At 24.8% G+C, this 21483-nt stretch overlaps 1 protein-coding gene across 2 annotated transcripts; it reads right to left on the bottom strand.

Moving 5' to 3' along the window:
- Nucleotides 1-9331: 9331 nt before the first annotated feature.
- On the bottom strand, nucleotides 9332-21140 carry LOC112690839 (trypsin inhibitor-like). Of its 2 annotated transcripts, none has more exons than XM_025564930.1 (2): nucleotides 20741-21140; nucleotides 9332-10478 (listed from the first exon to the last, which is right to left on the bottom strand). In XM_025564930.1, exons 1-2 carry the CDS (start codon nucleotides 20844-20846, stop codon nucleotides 10288-10290), a joined length of 297 nt encoding a protein of 98 aa, XP_025420715.1. In that variant the 5' UTR covers nucleotides 20847-21140; the 3' UTR covers nucleotides 9332-10287. The 2 variants fall into 2 exon arrangements, with proteins under 2 accessions (XP_025420715.1, XP_025420716.1); XM_025564931.1 differs by lacking the exon at nucleotides 20741-21140 and adding an exon at nucleotides 11122-11208.
- Between the last annotated feature and the right edge of the window lie 343 nt (nucleotides 21141-21483).

The following is a 21483-nucleotide window of genomic DNA, read 5'->3' as shown; positions in this document are numbered from 1 at the left end:
TAGATAGCTTTTAAAAATGTTATTAAAAATTTATTTAAGACCCGGTTTACAATAAATATTTCGAGATTATAACTACGCATTTCATGAAACTTCTTAACTAGTAGTAAAAAATAATATTTTATTATTTGGCTAAGCTATTTATTGTCTATTTTCAACCAAGAAATTGATAAAAAAAATACCATTAAAGTACAGAAAAAAGATTATAATTTGACATTATAAACCATACATATGTGTTTATTAGATTTCAAGGTAATTAAAAATTAATTAATTAAATTTAAAATTCAAAATTTTATACACGAATATTTTTTATTTGTGTTACTCATTAAAAACAAACCGAATTTCCTGATTATACGTTGGTAAATCAGTGTATTAATAAATACGAAAATTTTATTAATTTATACCTAGCAAACATTTTGTTATACACAAAAATACAATACAATATGGATTAAAAATAATATAAATTAATTAATAAACATTGAAATTTTGCTGATTTCTATGAAAAATCGTAAATTATTTATAAATTATTCATATAAAATCTATGGTTTTCGACCAATATTTCCATAAATAATACATGGATTACAATAAAAAAAAAAATACTATAGGAAACAAGTTCTTTATATTACCGCCTTGTTGATTTTGATTTTTTAATATACATAAAATTCCTTACCGAAGACAACGTAGAAAATAGTAAACACAATGTCATGATTGAAATTAATTTTCCGATTAAGAAGATTCGATTTTTATATGTTTATCAATTACTAAATCCATATCTCATTTGCCTCTACGAGTACCCTGAATAAACGGATGATTTGTTAACCACTCCCCGTGCGTGTCGGTTCAGATTATCATCATATTTGAGACTTGCTGTGGATTTATCGTAGGATACATAAGAATCTTTGATTCTCAATTCTTTAATGAACGATATTAAACCACCTCTAAAAGGTTTGCGTTTAAAGTAATCCCTTATTCAAAACCTGCAGTAGGACAGCAGTGGATAGGATAATGATCTATAATAATATTAAAACCTCGTTAGGCGTGCAATGTTGCAGAGTAAAATATAGATTAACATGCGTGAAGTGAATAAAATACAATACATTTACGATTTACCGATGGTCCAGGTGCCACATACACAGTGCCGCAACTACACTAACTTGAGCCTGTGTGTAAATAAAATTAATATATCCCCCTCCCCGAATCTGCAGGGAAACCGTACCTTTAATTAAATTTGACAAAACTATTTTGAATTTCGATTATACAGGTCGTAAAATAAATGTTGATGTACAATAATGCTTACAAAACAAAATCAATCAATTATTGTTCAATCTCCAAAAATAATTATTATTACAAAATGGTTTCACTATCTTGCATTCAACATATTTTTCAAATATTATCATTGATCCCTATTATAGGCTGGGGTTATGGGCCTGTGTGTTTGACACACGCAATATACCCGGTTATTGCGGCACAGTACGTACACCATACTATACTACAAATCAGCGTTTCTCAACCAGGGGATCGCGAACACCTTGACTTGGTCAAAAATAATAAAACGCTGATTTACAAAATGTAAATTCAAATCATATGTTTACGTAATATAAATGGAGGGGGGTCGCTAGGGGATTGACCATATTTTATACCTATTTTGGTGGTCACGACACTAAAAGGGTTGAAAAACGATGCTATAATTGAACAAGTTGATAAGATAGTGTGATTTTTTTTAAATTGCATTATCTACTTAATTTACATTATATATTCTATACCTATTTTAAAAGAATAATGACGTAAGCTTAATAACTATACATAGAGTTACAAGTAATGTATATTATTGATTTTATTTGGTTCATCATAATTATTATATTCCATCGCATTTTAATATACATTGTCAACTCGATTCAATTATTAAATGTATTCTCGTCTGTATTAGTTTTTATCATTTTGCCCATCACACAGTAATCCAGAGTTGAGCGTTATTCGAATAAAATATTCTTTATTCGTTTATTTTTCATTTGATTATTCTTGATTTTTTTATTTGTTATATTAATTTTTACGGTAGTTCATTATTCTAAACAATTTATTCACATTGTTTGGTTATTCGTAATTCAATTATTCGTATATGATTATTCTACATAGTTATATTTAACTTGAATGTTTTGTACATAACTTTAAGTTTTAACTTATTAGAATCTACTTGTTCCATATTTATAACATATTACATAATATTAGAAATTAATCTATTAATGTTATTGTTATTATTATGAATAAAAACCCATATGACTTGATAAAGCTATATCAAATTATTTCTGAATTCAATATTTACATATTATAATAGTTGAATATTCTAAGCGGTTGAAGTAGTTTTCGGTTGAATTGCATTTTAAAGCATTTGTGGTTTATTTGATATCGACAGTTCATTATAATTTTTCAATATGTGCGTAAAATTAATTATAAGGTTATGGATGCTTTAAGTATTTCAACTAATTATTTGAGGTAATAATATAGGCAAATTTAAATTATCAGTAATAACATAGAAATTAAAATTAAAAACAATCGTTATTATTATTTTTATTATTATTATAATGGTCATGATCGAAATCGTCAGTGTTATTAATATTATCGTTATTTTTATTATCGTTTTTTAATACAATTCAATATTACAAGTATTCACTAATTAAACTATTTAGAATTTTTTTTTTCATATTCGAACTAAAACTATTTAGAATAAAATATTATTCTTTATTTACAAAATAATCAGTTATTCATGATTTTATTTTACATTTTTTATATTGCTGAACTCTTTAGTGAGCTTACATTATATAAAATATTTTTCACACCAAGTGTAACTGTGATTTAAAATTTTCTATGAGACAGTTAACAACGAAAAAGCAATGTTTTGAATATTAATGTAATATTTAAAATTTAAATTTTATTCAGATATAAATTCATTACAAATAAATTACTGATACTAAATTGTTTATAAAAATAAAACTTTATAATCTGATTACATAAAATATACTCATGATTTTGTTAAAAAACAATACAATCAACATAAATATTAACTGATGTCAATATTTTTGTATTAAATAATCTACTTATTTGTAGGTATAGTTGAATTGTAATACAAGTATAACTATTTATTTTTAGCAAAATAACATTTCATCTGTTTGAATATTTTTTTCTATGTACAATTTCAAAATTATATTTTTAAACGAGATTACGGAATTAAAATTATATTCTATAACATAGAATATCTTTAGAAATTTAATAATAATTGAGCTGAAAATGTATTATAGGTTTCAGAAGTGCAAAATTGATTTACAAAAAAATAAATTAATACATCTTGTCCATTCAAACAAAACAAGTATTGACAAATTATAATGTACGATGAAGCACGTTTTTGGATTACATTAAAGTAAATAAATTCTTTACAAAATTAATACTTGAATTATGTTTTTAAGACAAATAATCCCGATTCAGTCAAATATGAACATCTGTAACCAAATATTTTTGAATATGTAAACAACGAATTTAGAATTACAATATCCTCTTAATATTTTCTTACTCGACAGTTTACGTTAATTGAAAACATTCCTTTGGTATAAAAGTATAATTCATATAAAACGTATACGATCAGTTGTTATGGCATATTATTACATTAAATGTACATGAATGTATACATATATTTATATTAAATATTCACCAACATATTGACATTTCAGAACTTACCTTCAACAGAGTCGTCCAATGAGGTAGCTTACAGAGTTGAGGTGGATATTTGAAAAATAATATTACCAAAAAATGTTCATTCCTAACTTAGTCACAAATAAAAAACGCACACGGTGATCGACGAAACGCGCACAACTCACCATACATAACTGCTGTAAAACGTCCCTAGTTTGGACATGATCAGAAATTAGTTCTAGTCATGTAAAGTGGAACCAAATACGTAAGAGCATAGAGAAAAATGTAAAAAAAAAGAATATAACTATCGGTTGTTACTATTAAGCATAATGACACGTCATATTGTCATCGTCAAAATGCAGTTATAAGAAATTAGACGACACTATGACGTTGAGAAGATTTCAATCTAATGGATTTTGCTGAATTCAATAGATTATATTCGTTTATTCTAATAGTATAACAAATCACATATATCTATAATACTTGGTAGTATAATTGATTTTTATATTTTTCTACTATGATTTAATAACCATACTTATTTATTTCAACTTCCTAAAGTAATAAAATTCGGTTCAATGTATTAATTTTATTTACAATTTTTTCAAATAAAAACTAAATGTACAGTTATCTTTAAAGTTGATAAACAAATTAAGTCAATATAGTAGAAAGTAACATGAGCATTCCAAATTTAATTTTAAAATAAAACAATACATTCTACGTTTCGCCCTACTAAAAAGATATCAATCAACATTATCAAATCTGATTGAATCATAAATATTATAAATAAAATAAAACTGGCTACAAAAGAATTTTGTTAAAATAAGAGTTTCTTAAAAAAAAATTTAAAAGTACTCTATTTTTTTTTTTTGCGATAATTTAAAATAAATCTTTAATAAATAAAATAATATTAATTAAAATAAAAAACTTTTAAACCATTGCATTGTTTTTATAATATTTTAATTTACCGAATTAACAAAAACAGATACTATGGGAACAAAACTTATTTGTACAATGTCTACGCCATTATTAATTTCATGAACAATTTCCTGCAATTCTACAGAATTACTTTTGTTAGTATTCAGAGAAGTGATTAGTCTATCTTTTCGGGTGCATCCGATAAAAATAACAGAACTTACATGTATGAATTGTGAAATTTTTAATTACTCGTCAAAGACCGTAACCAGCTGTTCGGAATCAATTTTAGACAAAAATTATAAGACGTACTCCTATCGTAACGCTCAAGAATCGTCGTCGGACCCATTATCGATGCGATTACAACGTACTTCATACATGGTACACTTACGGTTATCCATGAATATAGAACGTATAATAAATATTACGATCGCATACAAAAATCGTATGTCACACACTGGTATGACATATAACAAATATCTGCATAATCACAATAATGATTATTTTTATTATTTTTTTGATTATTTACTATGCACTAAACTTGAAAGTTTACAATCATAAAGCACAAAATATAAACATTCATTCATACGTGAATATATGACATATATATTATATATTTAAATATTTATATTTATGAACATTTTATTAAAATCAATGATAACAGATAAAAATATATAGTATAAATAATAACTTGATACATCACTCTTGTCACACATTATATTCTGAACCAAAACATTATATGCATGTAACCAATTATGTTTTATGCTTACAGTTTCATAAAGGTCAATTCGGTTATCACCGAAATCTGCGACTCGTTCTCCGTCATGTTTCAGTAAAATAGTTTCTAAATGTCGGCTATATTTCTAGTAGTTTTTCTTCAGAATTATTTTTATTGATGAGTCAAAATGACAATTCAAAATATAAAATTTTCAAATATTACAACTTAACCGGTCTAAACCATGAATTTCAACCTTCACTCTAAAATCTGTATATGATATAATCGAATAATTTTATCCCAAATTTTTTTAGTAATGACCGATTCCCTATTTGTATAATTAATTTAAAAATTAATAAATATTATAATTAAACTTTTAAGCTTATTGTTATTTATAATGAGCTATAAACCATAACACATGAATTTGTTATATTCAATTAAAAATAAGTTTTGAGATAAAAGAAGTCATTTTATTTTACCCCACATTATTAAGTGTGCTACTTAAATGTATTATACCAATTTCAACAGGCTATTTACTATATTTCATTATCATAACACATTAATTTATTGTAATACTTGTACAAAATAATGTAAAACAAAATTAATTTGTTATTTTTGTGCAATTAAAAATTAAATGCACTAAATAGACAAAAAAAAAAGTGTTACACGAATAAACGCTAATCTTAGGAACTTAAGTCTTAATAACACTAAATTAATAATACACGAATACCATTCTGAATTCTTGTATGTATAACTCTTTCAAAAATTACACAATTTAGCCTGGACAATTTATACATTAACTTTTTTTAACTTTAATTAACTTAGTAATTGGGCCATTGCAAGGTAAAAACATTTAAAACTTTAAATCGCTCAAATGTCTTGTTAGAAATAATTCACGTATAAAAATATAGATTTGTCTGTAGACGGCTGGTAAAATTTTAATACGAAATCAATATAGCAGTATATTTATCGAATTTAAACTAAAACGATATTTTATACTCACAAAATTGAAACCGATAAAATAATAACCATTTATAACTGATTTACATCGCTACACAAAAATAATATATATGCTCCGAAAACAATTTTTATTTTCACTTTATCTCTAACACACTAAGTAAATTTCGATTCCGCACCGTTCATTGTTACACGTATTATCATTGAGATGTCTGCACACGTATATAAGTAGGAGAAACGATAAGCCTTGTCTTTGAGCACGTATACACTCGGAGCTGTCAACGAACACGAATGAATATATTTTATTTTAAAAACGAATAATATTTCGCAAAAACCGCAAGTCATCAATCACAAGTGGGTAAATGCTAGTAGTGATGTAGTGCCACAAGTAAAAGAGAAGTGAAGAAAAAAAAATGTGTGTTTATATATATAAATGGAATGATCTTGCCATCTGCTTGATACAGTTCCAGTCAAACAGTTTTATCACTCCACACTACATGACGTGTTTCCTCATAAATCTACAGCTATAAAAATTATTATTATTTTTTATTTTTTCCCTCTTATCCCTGAATATAATTTTATCATTTCGAAAATGAGACATGATTGATTTCCGTTGTTGTTTCAATCATTTTTTGAAAATGTCCGCTTTTTCTCTCGCACACACACACACACACACACACACACACACACACATAACGGAAATGTTTAACAGACAGTTAGTTCAGAAGAAGTTTAGACCTAAAGGTCCAGTCGTTTTAAATGAATATATTATGTAAACTCAACTTATATGTAAACGGTTGAAAACAAAATCACATGAAGATATTATCACACAATGTGTTGATTAGTAAAAGCCAAAATTAGCTAAATAACATTTTATATTAAATCAAAACTTGAGTAAATATTAACATAATTAAAACTAATAGTAATTATTTCAGATTTAACAGTAATATCTACTAATATTATGGCATTTCATTATAGAGCCTCTTCTTTAATTGTCTCTTCTTAAGTTTCTTCATCTTAAGTTTAAACTGGTTCATTTCCAACAGTCTTCATCTTTATCGCCCAATTAAATCAAATAATCATATCATATCATATCACATGATCTTATTTTAAAATATTCCCAAAATATTTTTTAAAAATATTAATGGCAATATTAAACTATTTATTGGAAATTTTAAAAATGTCAGTATTGTTAAAATAGTATAATGTTTGAAAAATGTGTATTTCTAATTGTATATAAAACTTCTATCAAATATTTTATTTATAACTAACATTATAAAAAGTAGATAAAAATAGAGACCAAAAGCTATGGATTTGTCGTTGGGTGAACACAATATTCATTAGTATCATTTGTAACGAATTATGGTAAATAAATTAACTATCTCATTACTAGTCAGAGGAACACCAAGTTCTTGTATAATTAAATGCTTTAACTTTCGGTCGTACCGTTATGTACACCATGTTGCTTACCTTATTTTCCCTTTTTCTGCTAAATATGAGAATAGTGAGAAATCTTGTTTATGCTCTTCTGAAAAGTAGTAAAAATGTCACTTGGCCCCTTTTTCCTTTTACCAGTCGATGTATGATCGGTACAGGCAGTAAAAAAACGAATAAAACAATATTAAAAAGAACAGAAATAAAAACAAAATTAGTTATATGCGAAAAATGCTCACACATATTCATTGATTGTACACAAGTATAATTATTATACAATTTCTATAACATTTCAATTCAATCAAAATCACAAATTAATGTAATTTAATTAATTAATTTCACATGGAATTATTTTTAATTTCTAGGGTTATTTTAAATACAAATACGAATTAAATAATAGTTAACATAACACATAATATATCTATACATATGAATTGGAAGGTGTACAAATCAATAATAAAATAATATAATTTTTCATAATACCTAATAACTATCTAATGGTCAATATAACACGTACAATTCTAAATAATAACAATTAGTGACTTTTGCAATACGACAGATTAATGATACAATTGCCTATGACTAAAGTGGAGCGATTTTGAATACGTCTACAGATCATTAACGGAAAAAATATAAATTCAAAATTGTTCATAATATACAGGTACCTACCATGAAAACATTTGAATCGTTACGAAACATGCTTTGTTATTTCACATAATAATATTATATTACTTATATAATTATGATAAGGATAAATTGGAGTTTGTTAAAATTTTGATAGATCCACATAAATATCTAACTAATTTTATGTCCTTGTATTTTTACAAATTCTTATTTGTTACAATTCTAACGAGTTCACAAATTAACTTTACTATGAAATGTAAAAACATCTGAATTTTAACATTATCTACGGAATAATCAACCAACAGTTTATCTAACAGTAATATTTATTCAAACAACTAACCCTTAACAACAATATACAGATAAACAATGAACAGATTAAATATTTATACAAATATTTTTAGACAAATTATCTATTTTCATATATTATAAAAATATTTAAGATTAACATTTATCAAAAATACAAAAAAATACTTAACAAATATAAATACTATTGAATACAATTACATATAATATATATTATATATATTAATATATTATAACATCACAGTGTGATATTAAACACTTCACAATAAAATAAATGCATCTATGTTATTTATCTATAATAGAATTAATAGCATTATGCTTAATATTTTAAATCTACCTTGACATGATTTTTTATTTTTCGAATATGTCCACATTAATATATGTCAAAGGATTTCAGTGAATATAATGCACCTAATAACCTATCAAACGCTAATTATCATCCGATTATAATAAATTAATTTAATATAAAAAGTTAAGCTGTGTATATAGTGTACAGTACTATCAATTGAATATGCATAATTTATTTTATAGATTAATGACAGCCTGAAAAAAAGCATTTAATAAGAGTGTAACGTTCATTCGTCACCTTTAATCTGCATTAAATTTAATGAAAGTAAATATAAAATTTGTAACAATAAATTAAATATATTTTAAGATGATGATCGTATAGTGATGAACAATTTTTTTTCTTTCGTTTTGAACCGTGAATACATGAAAAATTCAAAATATTATAGTTACAATAATTTCAATGATTGTTGGTAAAAACGTATTTAAGATCGACTGAATGATTCGTATAGTGTTCACTATTTATATATATTTTTTCTGATTATAATGTTTTCACATATTATTATAAGGTATCATTAGATATAGATTATTTTCAGATTTCAGAAGCAATATGGGTGTATGGGTGCCCAAACAATCTCAAATGTTCTCCAAAATATGATTCCACAGCCTGATAAATGTTTTAACGCGAAAAACATCAATACACATGCCATAATATACGTCATAAAACGTTTTAGAATCAATTATAATGAAAAAAAGAATTACCACGAACTCGACAAACGTCTATGATTACTATATTTGAATTAAAAAATTAAACTTTCGGTCAACTTTAAACGTTAATATATTTGGTTTATAAATATATGATTTATTTTTTATTTTTATTATTATCATTGATAATAATGTTTCGACATTTAAGGTCGTTAGCCGAACATTTTAGATAGGTTGACTTAATAATATGTAAGTAAAAATTGTAAATAATATCTGTGTTGACTTCATTTAGTGATTCCTCCTTGTTGGTGTTTATGATGTATAGTTCTTCATCATAATCCAGAGTATAGACATATGGAGGTGTTTGTTTGTCAGTGTTTAGACTGTTTCTCAAGATTGAAGAGGTAAAAATGGGAGAAATGCGTATGGCCTATTTTTGTTCTAGTGGTATAAATGTCTTCTTTAAGGGTTTTGTTGGCAAGGTAATGCCATTTTTTAGGGTTTTTAATATTTTTATAATTTTTCGTTTATTTTCCTTTTTAAGTTTTCGTTTTTAATGTCTCAATTAGATAACGTGATTGTGTCACTATCGCACAAGCGTAAGATAGGTCAACGTTTAAATAACATCAGTCACGCGTAATAATATTATTATCTCTAATCGAAGACAACTTATTTTAAAAATAGTAATTTAATAAACATGAGTTTTCGCATTCATCAAATGAGTCAAATCTATTACCGTTGCCGCCGCAGCCGTAGTAAATGAACTCTATGCAATCGTCATTATTCATGTCAAAGTAGTATTTTACTTTTAAGGTAAATTTATTGATTCCACAACTACCATCATCTGGTGGCAAGTAACAGTCATCTGTAAGCATAAAACATTAAAATAAAAATTCATTAAGTCCACATATTCCACATATTTAATTACAGCTCAATATTGCAAGAGTATAATAATTCATCTCACTATTATTCAGATCGCACAGAATAACCATAAAGTCTCCATTGTGTTTTCATAAATTAAAATATTTTTATTTAATTGTTATAAAAGCTTATTTCAAAATAAATTACTAATTAGTGATCAAAATTAATAATTATATTGTTAGTGTATTTTAAGTAAGATTAATTAGACAATATTACAATAAATACGAGTTATAGCGATGAACCTTAAACGATTATCTCGTATGTAACTTATGCATAATTTTCTTTATCTTCGTATATTAAATCAAAATCATTAATAATCAAAGAGGTTTATTTAGACGGTTTTATAATTCGTTTGAACGTTGTATTACTTTATTTTATCAAGATCAAAAAGCTCTATATTAATTATTATATACCTACGCAATTCAGTGACGTTTAATTTTATTGATATTAAAAGTTAATCGTACGAGTATATCGGCAATTAGTATTAGCTTCGATATCATAATACGAACATGTGGCCAATTATTGTGTTCAACCGATATTTATCGATTAATGTAACACTTTATTTTAAAATATTGAACAAAATTTACCCAGCTTGGAGCGTTTAATTCTTATGCTCATAACAAAAACGTAAAGATTTATAGTCATATTTCATTTTTAAACCAATGGTATTCCACTATCTGTAAAGAGCAATAATAATTATTAATTATGAGTAAAAAACATACATACATAGGTATTTAAATATGAATTTATTTATATTAAAAAAGTTATTTTTAATAAAACACCAACATTTTTTTAAACAATAGATTTGAAGTTGAAACCTTATTTTTAAGGATCTTATGCAGAAATCATTAATTTTCATCACAATTTTACTATGATAATAAATAAAATTATACATCTATACTGAAACCCTAATGAAAATATAAAAAAATTATTCTTAAACTCGTCACAATTACAGTATGGTATTATACATCGGTCGGAAACATGGCTCAAATTAAATATTTTTTAGTCCTAAACTATTCCATTTCCTAGAAGTGGTTTATAATGTTGCAATGATTAATTACGAACAGATCAAACATTTGAATATTTTTTTTTTTTTTTGATCAATTTCAATATTGATTTTTGACACGCCATTTAATAGATGAGTTCCAACTCAAACGACTCGCAAAAAATCAATGATTAGAAATGTATTAATATTTCTTTTATATATTTGGTTAACTTTAAGTATTCAATATCATAATTATATAACCTATACGAAAAATATTAACCATGAATAATTTGTATACATGAAAATACTAATTTTTACTTTTTTTAAACAATATTTTAAGAAATTATTTTTCTCTGACAACAAATAAGTATATATTTATTTATTTACAAAAATGCTAATGTCATTTTAACTAATTACTCGGTAAGAATAATGCAATTCTCATTATGGACGCAAAATAGCCATTGTAAAATTTGGAACTCTTGTGATGAAAGCGTGTGATTTTTTTGTTAAGCTAGATATATTTTGATGTTAAAAAAAACACATAAGATCGATATTTTTTTAATTAAAAAATGTGTTGGTTATAATTTTGCTTATTATCTATGTAGTACTTTGAAACTTAATTACAAACTTGAAAGGTATGTAGACTACATAGTGTCTTACTGTACTCATGAACCATATCTATAATGACATTTTTTTTAAATTTTTTCTTGCCTGTAATATTACTGTGACTATATTTTGAACACGTATGGTTGTATTAGAATTTCAATTAGGACCTTCTCCATTACTCACTACCACTATTTTTTTTTAACCGTATCTACGTTATTACGTGTTATAAAATGATAACTTTGTGAATTATCGTTTAATTATAGTATAGTATTTATGGTCTATATACGTGATTTACTCGCGCAGCGAGGTTTTAGGTTCACATACAAAGTAATACATTTTTAAGCATTTTTAAAATTAAAGTTCAAATTTTTTGAAAAAAAAAACCAAATAACTTTAGTTACGATAAAAGATCAAAACCAGATACCTTCTGCTTCGGGTTAATAGTCATTAACCATTAGACTATGAGTTTAATTTTATTTAGATTAGATTAAATAAGATACAATTTTTAGAGCAATAGATGAACATTTATCGAACGGTAGTGAATTAACGGAAAAGATACTTAAATTAAAAATATTTGTAAGGTATTTAACGTTTGAAATGTTAAATACCAACCGATACAAGTTCGGTTGGTCATCAGGATACGGAAAAAAGTGAAAGTACTCTAATAAATGACCTTAACATCTCAAAAATCACTTTTACAAATGATGGATAAGATCGAACCCAGATAGATAAGAGAAGTTTTTGTGGATTTCATTTAAATAATAAAAAAGCAAACAGGTTACTCTATGTTCAGTTTATCATAAGTAAATCATAACGTAACAGTAAAATATTCAGGAGTAACATTAGATCAATCGTTATTATTAAGGAACCATATTGAGAAAATATAGAAAAAACATAGAACAAGAGTAAACCTAGTACCGAAACTAGCTGGAATAGGATTGAGGAGAGGTGACAGATGCTACTTCTCTGAGAACGGCAACAATCTCGTTAGTTTTATCCACAGTAGCTTCGGTTTGGTCAAATAACGTGAAGTCAGGAAAAGTGGATACGTTTTAAACAACGCCATAATGTTAATGAGCGGAGTGATACAATTAATACCGATCCATGGTTTTTGGTATTTTCAAATAACAAAAGCACCACCAGAAACCAAAAGGAATGAAGAATTAATGAAACTATTTATTAAGACCAATATCTACTCAATAAATAAGAACTCAATCATCTACAAAAAGTTGAAAAATACACCTGTTATAAAACTAAAGTCAAGAAAAATACCATGGATCAAGGCCAGAAAACTAACTCAGTCACAGTTCTGCAGTTCGGATAAATGAAAGAAAGAATGACTGAATAGTACGGTTTGACGTAAAAATTTGACAATAGTTTACCACATAAAGAGTAAAAGGGTTCGAACTCTCACAATAGGATTGGATACTTCTTAATCGACTAAGAACTGGACACGGAAAATGCGGACATATGATGTATAAGTGGAAACTGAAGATCAGTCCAAATTGTAACTGTGGAAATTTCACTTGGATTATAAAATATATCACAGATAATTAAATATTATATGTATTTTTATTAATTTATTTATACATTTATTTAAAATTTGTGTGTTGTTTTTGCCATACGAATCTGCATACATACTAAAGGTAAGTAACATAAGACTAAAAATCCACGATAGGTCATACAATTTAAAAATTATTTCGAAAACAATTAAGTTAAATCGATAACAAATCTTCAAAAATTTTAAAGTTTGGTCAAATTTATCTTGTATTAAAATATTTATGTCCAAGCAAAAAAATAAAAAAACGGATGGTACAAACGTTGCAGAATTATAATTAAAATGTTTGATTCGCAACACTACCGCATTTTTATACAAACATTGTCTCTATGCTGTCTAATCAATTATATTTTCATTAAAAAATATTTTCGCTGGTAATTGAGTTAATATAAATAATGCGAAAATTGAATTGCAAGTTATTTTATTTATTTTTTCCCTTTTACCTTACTTTCTGCGCTCTTTAAGTAAAGCCAAACAATAAAGTAGTAAGTACTCTACAATATATTTAAAACGTCACCAATTATAATAAATCATAAAAAATAATATATTGCTTATGGTGTAACTATCATATGATATAGCAAATATTTCTTGTTAAAATAACTATTGAAATATATTAAAATAATGCTCATAGAAACCATTTTATTGTATAAACTAAAATAATTATTCATATATTAGTATTTATGTATTAAGTAAATGTATGTGAATAATTTATTTCCATATATACATTTCGATTAAAATAATAATTTATAAAACAACAATTTCTATAGCCATGGCAACACTCGTTGTTTAAAACTATTGAATATGAAATTAACAAGTACACAATGGTACATAAAGTATTCTTTATGGAAGTAAAGTAACCGAATTTTTATAATAAATATAATATTTTTCATAAATATTATAAACAATAAAAAGTTAGTAATAAAAGTTAGAAATAAAAATATATTTTTTATCGATTATGTTAAAATAAATCCATATAATAACTATGAATTACTAATTAAAACCATTTATAAATGTTCATAAAGAAAAAATAAATAATCAAATTACTATTAAGTAATTTTTTAATATAATCTAATGGAAAAAACTTTTATTTAAATCTTATTTTGGTATTAAAATACCATATTTTATCTAAATAAATGTGCTAACGTAAATATCGTCATATTATTTAACATATTTTTTGCAATTTATTATCAAAATATAAAAAAATAAAAATAATTTATGTAACCAAAGATTCAAATTGTTTTCAAAATATTTAAAAATAGTATTTGTATATTTTATTTCGTCAAATCAGTTATTATATTTTAATTAATGAAAATTTAAAAAAAATATTATTATATTTAATCACCATAAAATTAACTTATTTATCAAAAATGTTTATCTTGAAAACAGAAATCTTAGTAAACATCGAAGAAAACATATAATTTTATCACCAATATTGTATTACATTTTTAGTCCTGACCTAATACTTATATTTTTAACTATTTGAATTAATATCTTTGTAAAATTAAAAATGTTATTTTGTTTTTGCAATTACAAAAAAAATGTGCAATTATCAAGACATCTTCAAGAATATATTAATTTATGCATGGTCATATACTCAAAATGTACACAGATTCTAATTAGATTATAAAAAGTAAAAAAAAGTTAGTACATTTACAGTTAATATAGCTTGACGTACACTTATTTCAAAGATTAATTTAATAAATTTACTTCATTGCACATTGTTGTTGGATGATTTCATGTGATGACAATTGAAAATTGTTGTTTTTTTAAGGTTTTCTCATTAGATTTTCGGTTTTAGACATTATATTTTCACCATACTTGATTTGTTGAATTATTATTATTCGTGTAACTATTATCATTATTGTTTTAATTTATTATTTATTTCTATTTTGAAAACGGTCTCTTGCAAACAATAGCACAAAACTAAAAGTATTTGTTATTTTAGTTATGTACGTTCCGTCGTCCACCTCTTTTTTTTCTTTTTTTTTTTTATCTATTTCTTTTCGAATAAATCTGTCGTCCTTAAGACATTATAAGTGATAACAATTTGTTTCCGTATTCCATGGTCGTCGTTAAATGATTTATCTTGATCGTACGCACCACCCTTGGCGTGGGATCGCGATATTCCATTAATGTATAACAAAGACAAAACGAACAGAGCGGAAGCGAATAGCGTCGCTAAGCAATCAGCCTTCAACAATAAAAATAAAAGTAAAATAAAAAGTATATAATGATTCGTATTGTGAGAGCTTAGGGCCGGAATTCCAATGGGAAACTATCGGTTATGGCTTTTACATTATAGTACTGCGTGGCCAACCAATCATGGCAGTTTTCTTTGTTTTTTAAATTACTGTTGTGATTTTTTTTTTATGCTACAGTATACCCCCGGTCTGCTTCGTTTCAACGGTGAAGACGTGAGGTCCGAACGAATCAATTACAAAAGTTCAACATATAAAATATCGAATTACGATAGCTGATAGTGGTCCGCGCGTATTCAGTTTTATTTCGAAAGATGGCTAAGATGGCTAATACAAATGTATAAATATATTTACCTTAATATCAATCAGCATAAACTATCATAAATAATTATTGTTTATTAACGAAATCATAGCACACATTTTGGTATTAATCACGTAATATGTTTTTCTGTGATAATTCAGTCGATATTTAAACATGTTTGATGATGAATTACAAACACTGTTATTTTTTAACATTTCATGCTTTTATTTCATATTAGGAAACGTAAAAAATGCACTGCACTTCAAGTGAGTAAACTGTAGACGATCGTTTATATACGTGATGGAAACCAATTTCATATCTGCTCAATGAAATAACAACATTTTGCTATGAGTGAATTTTTCAACGACGACCTTTCTTGGTGAAACTACCTGTACTGTATTTTATAACAAACCAATAATGTACTAATTTACGAAACATTAACTAGGTTGATTAAGAATAGATACCTATAACGATTTTGTGTGAGGCTGGGGAAAAAATGTAACCAAAAATAAAATTTATAATGAATATGGCACACATCAATCATAAATCCTTAATTCAATATAAATATGCTACATAATATAATATAAAATAAATATATAATATATAATATATATATTAGACAATATAATATAAAAATAAATTTTTTTTATACGAAAAAGATCACTATAAATATGATGATCATAACTTGATTTACATTGAGCGATGAAATAAAGATGCATACACAAAAATGTCATCATATCAAGGCGTAATGACATTTATTCATTAAAAATACGTCTAAATCACGAATATATGTTATATACCTAATTGGATTAAATAAAAATAATTTATCACTTCATGATGGATAAATAATCACCTTATATTTTTAACATTATATATGTATATATAGTTATTTATGTATGTGAACAGATATTATGTAACATGAAACATTTTTCCATGGGCTAAATTATAACTCATTTAGAAAAAATAATAAAATAATAACTTCGATAAGCGCGACTAGCGAGTATATTACTCGTTATTAAATACTTTATCATAAATAAGAATAGTTAAAATAGGTGAGTAAGCTTTAATATTATTAAATTTTTGAAAAATTTTATCATCATATCGTATGCTACAATCGTCTTTACAATATTATCAAATAAATTAAATTATTACGTCAACTCGAATAAATAAAAAATAAATATAAAAATATTGATGATAAAATAAGTAATTGAATAATTGCAACCACTGAAAAGAGAAATAAAAAAAATTATGAAATATAATATTTTTTTTCCAATATATAATAACATACTATATATATTATCGAGCATTCGAAAATGATGCGTCCACACACGTTTAACTCGGGTACTATATACTTCATTCTTAGATCAAGTGCTTTCACAGATACAATACTTAAAGTTAAGTAACTTATTATATTTAAAATATAATGTGCTACACAAATGTTTTCCGACAGCCATGTTATGAGGTATTCAATAAACGTTTATATAATTATTATGTATTACTAACGATTATAATTTCTTTTACGGCCATATAATGACGAAATATTTAAAAAATTATGTACTATGAAAATGTACAATAATTATTATAAAATGATATACTGCAAAATTATATCATTATGCACATTTAATCCACATATAAAACAAAAAAAAAACAATTGTCAACATATTACTGAAAATATGTAAATATTGATTACTATGCACATGATGGATGACATTGAAGTTAAAGTATTAGGTGTATGTGAATGTAAATATACCTGGGCAATTATGGACACAGCCATAATTAGTAGCATAGGTATAGAATATATTTATTGTTTTAAATTATTTTATAAAATTATCATGCAATAAAATTAATCTACCTTCACGACTTATGTATACATTTTAATTTAATCACATTATTTATCTATTATTTTTTACTAAAACCATATAGTTTTATATTTAAATCATGAAGACAGTTATATAACCGTCTTCATTATTTAAATCGAGGGAAACATTGTTTCGATTAAACATTTTCATTTAATATTAGTGCGTAATTATATTATCATATTTAATTAAAAATATAAGATAATAAATTAGTAAATTAAATCATATATTATTATTGTATTGTTTAATGCAACTATCATTCATATTTTCAACATTTTAACACGAATTAAAGCTTTAACGGATTGAAAAATTTAGTAGTTCTACTTAGTACGTAATAATAAATATAATCAATGAATTGTGATTGGTTCATGTACATGTTTATAGATAAATCATTTAATAGTTTCGAATAGTAACATTTTAAAAACTCAATACATTTTAACCCATATTTTAATTGATAACTAAACGGTAAAAATTACTATTATTTCGAAAAATGCAACATTTTTATGAATATAATATCAAATTATTGATCGTACAAGATAAATGCAATAATATGTAACTATAAAAGAAATTTGTTAAAAATCTAATTTTTAAAATATATACCTTCAAGCAGAAAATATACAATTAGCGTAAAAATATCACTTATTAGACGATATTGTTGTAATATTGTAATTGCTATGCAATTATATATTTATTTTATATTATAAAAGTTTGCATATAGAATTAGAATTAAGGTTTTATAATTTCATGAAATTGATTTTTTTTAAATATTTCATAAAATTTTTACGAAAGTTTTCATTTTGATGAAAGTAAAAATAAAATTATGAGACACGTAATAAATATCTAATTGCCTAAGTAGAAAATGATGTGTAAATTTTATTACACAATACTTATACAAATTACATAGTAATTTATTTAAAAATAAAAATAAAGCTTCAGAACTTATAAACATTTCATAACTCATGTATAATTAATATTCTATAATTATTAATAATATATAATAATAATGTATAATTATAAATAAGTGTTCAATAAAATAATGTCTTCGGTTATGAACATTATGATTATTATTATTTTATTTTTTATTTATTAATTGTTTTATATTTATCACTATTTTTTTTCTATATATATTATGGCTTTTTAAATTTAAATACAATAGTATAATTATTATCATAATTTATAAATTATAACTTATAGCAAAAACATCCTATTTATTTATTTATTATCATTAATAAATATCTACTAACAATATTATTTGTAAACATCAAAGGAAAATCAAATCATATTTTGATACAAAATAATGTTTATTTTATTTAAGTAAATAATCAGTACTTCAAAAAGGAATTTTTTCACAAAAAAACATAGTAGATTATAAATTATAAATGATTTATCCTTATTAATTCTTAGTAAAGTTCTTTAAAAAAAAAATATTTCTAAAAGGATGAAAGTTTCAAGATTTAAATAGTTAAAAGTGAAAATTTCAAGTAAAATATTTCATATTCATAACCCGAAAATTATGATCTAAAGTAAGCAAATTAAAGTTAGACAATGAGTTTATTAAAATTACATAAATGCATGTCTTGTAAATACTATTTTATTAAAAGTTTATTTATTTAAATTAAATAGTTGATAGAACTAAAAATATGAAAGGCAAATAAAAAATAAGTTTTAACTTAAAGGAGTTTTATATAGGCAATTTTATTAAATGTTTGAAATTAATAACATGTAAAGTTTAATAATTTTAAATCACATATCAACAGTCAAAATATGTTAGAAATAACAAATTCTTGATTATTAAGAAATTAAAATTTCTATGATTGAATATGAACTTTAAATTATAAACTACGGCACACGTCAAAATATAAAATTAGATTAAGATCCTAAAAGTACTGATTCAGTGGATAATCAAAACTTAATGGTATTGAAAGAAGATATAGAAATTATAGAATTTACAGAATATAATTATGTTTTTATGAAAAACATATTTTTGTAATAGAAAAAATGTATGCAAATAATACATTATTCTTTTTGGAATCAAAATTGAAAAGAAGTATTAATTTTATAATAAGGTTGCACGTTTGGTACAGAAAAATGCCATATTTTATATTCATATATTATTAGAATATTAGCCAAAGAAATGCTTCGTGAGTGAAAAAAAAATGTTTGCATTATTTCCAGGCAATAAAATAGTAAAATTCATACTTCGAATAATGCTGACAATATTTTGTTTATAGAAATGTTTTGAATACATTACACTTTATAGTGCTTAACACTTAATGTAGTTAAGTTTGAATTCATAAAAACTGTAATAAAACAAAACTCTATTATGAAGTATTTCGAAACAAATGTTGACCAAAAACAACAAATATAGTTCTGAATACTTAAAATACGACATTGTGAAAATAATTATAAAAAATTGTACATTTACATATGTATCTTTCAAATCACAGATAAGCCATACATTGAAACTTAATGTTTTCAATATAAATAAGCAAAAAACAAATTCATATAACATTATTAAATCGGTTAAATATTATAAACTATATTATCTTCACATTACATTGTACGTAATAAGTAACTGTATATTTTATTGTGTTATTGCCGAAAATTAAAAACTGACTTTTACCATAAAAATATGTTAGTAAATTATGCAATATTATAACTTCATTTCAATATTTACGGACATAATGGATGATAATGATTACCTCTGGTAAACGTAGTGACGGGCGTGCAGATGATTAAGTCCCAAGTCGCAAAAAGGATGCACACGATTACCCAATAGCGATTGCTGCGTCGCCGATCCAGATACATATTATTAAATTCGCAGATACAACAACACGTATACACTGTCGATGGTTGACACAGGTATTATTAATACACGTGTTATTCCTATTGAACACGGCTGATGAGTAATTTAAATTATAATTATTTAATGCTAAACGTGTTGTAATATTTTTATTTTATTTTTATTTTATCCTTGTTTATTCGTCTTAACCGATGGGCTATAATGATATTACAGACGAATTACACGAATGACAAGACGTACAGACGGACAACGATTAATAGTAAATTATCATAATGTCGAGAAAAAGTCCGCGCACACGTAACGCATTCAAATGTTGAATGTTCTAATCTTGAAATGTAATTCGTTTATATAGGCATGTGTATATTCGGTTTTTATCTATGACACAGTCCCGCGGACGCCACGGTGGCGTCGCGAGCGCACGTTGTCGTACGGAAAGGATCCCGAAAAAGGATTACGTCACCCAATTTAAGGATCTACTGCACAACATTCGCGCCTATAACATTATTTGCGTGCCTCTCGTTCGCGTTTATCAGAGAGTTAAAACAAAATTTACACGCCATGTAGTGCCAGCCAAAATTTCGTAAGTAATCTAAATACATTTTTGTGTTTGATTGACAATAATAGTGCAATAGTCATGAATTT

The sequence above is a fragment of the Sipha flava genome, unplaced genomic scaffold (genome assembly GCF_003268045.1).
Source record: "Sipha flava isolate LNK unplaced genomic scaffold, YSA_version1 522_pilon_pilon, whole genome shotgun sequence".
NCBI lineage: Eukaryota > Metazoa > Arthropoda > Insecta > Hemiptera > Aphididae > Sipha > Sipha flava.
The sequence above is the reverse complement of the archived record's forward strand: the minus strand, read 5'-3'. Positions and strand labels throughout refer to the sequence as shown.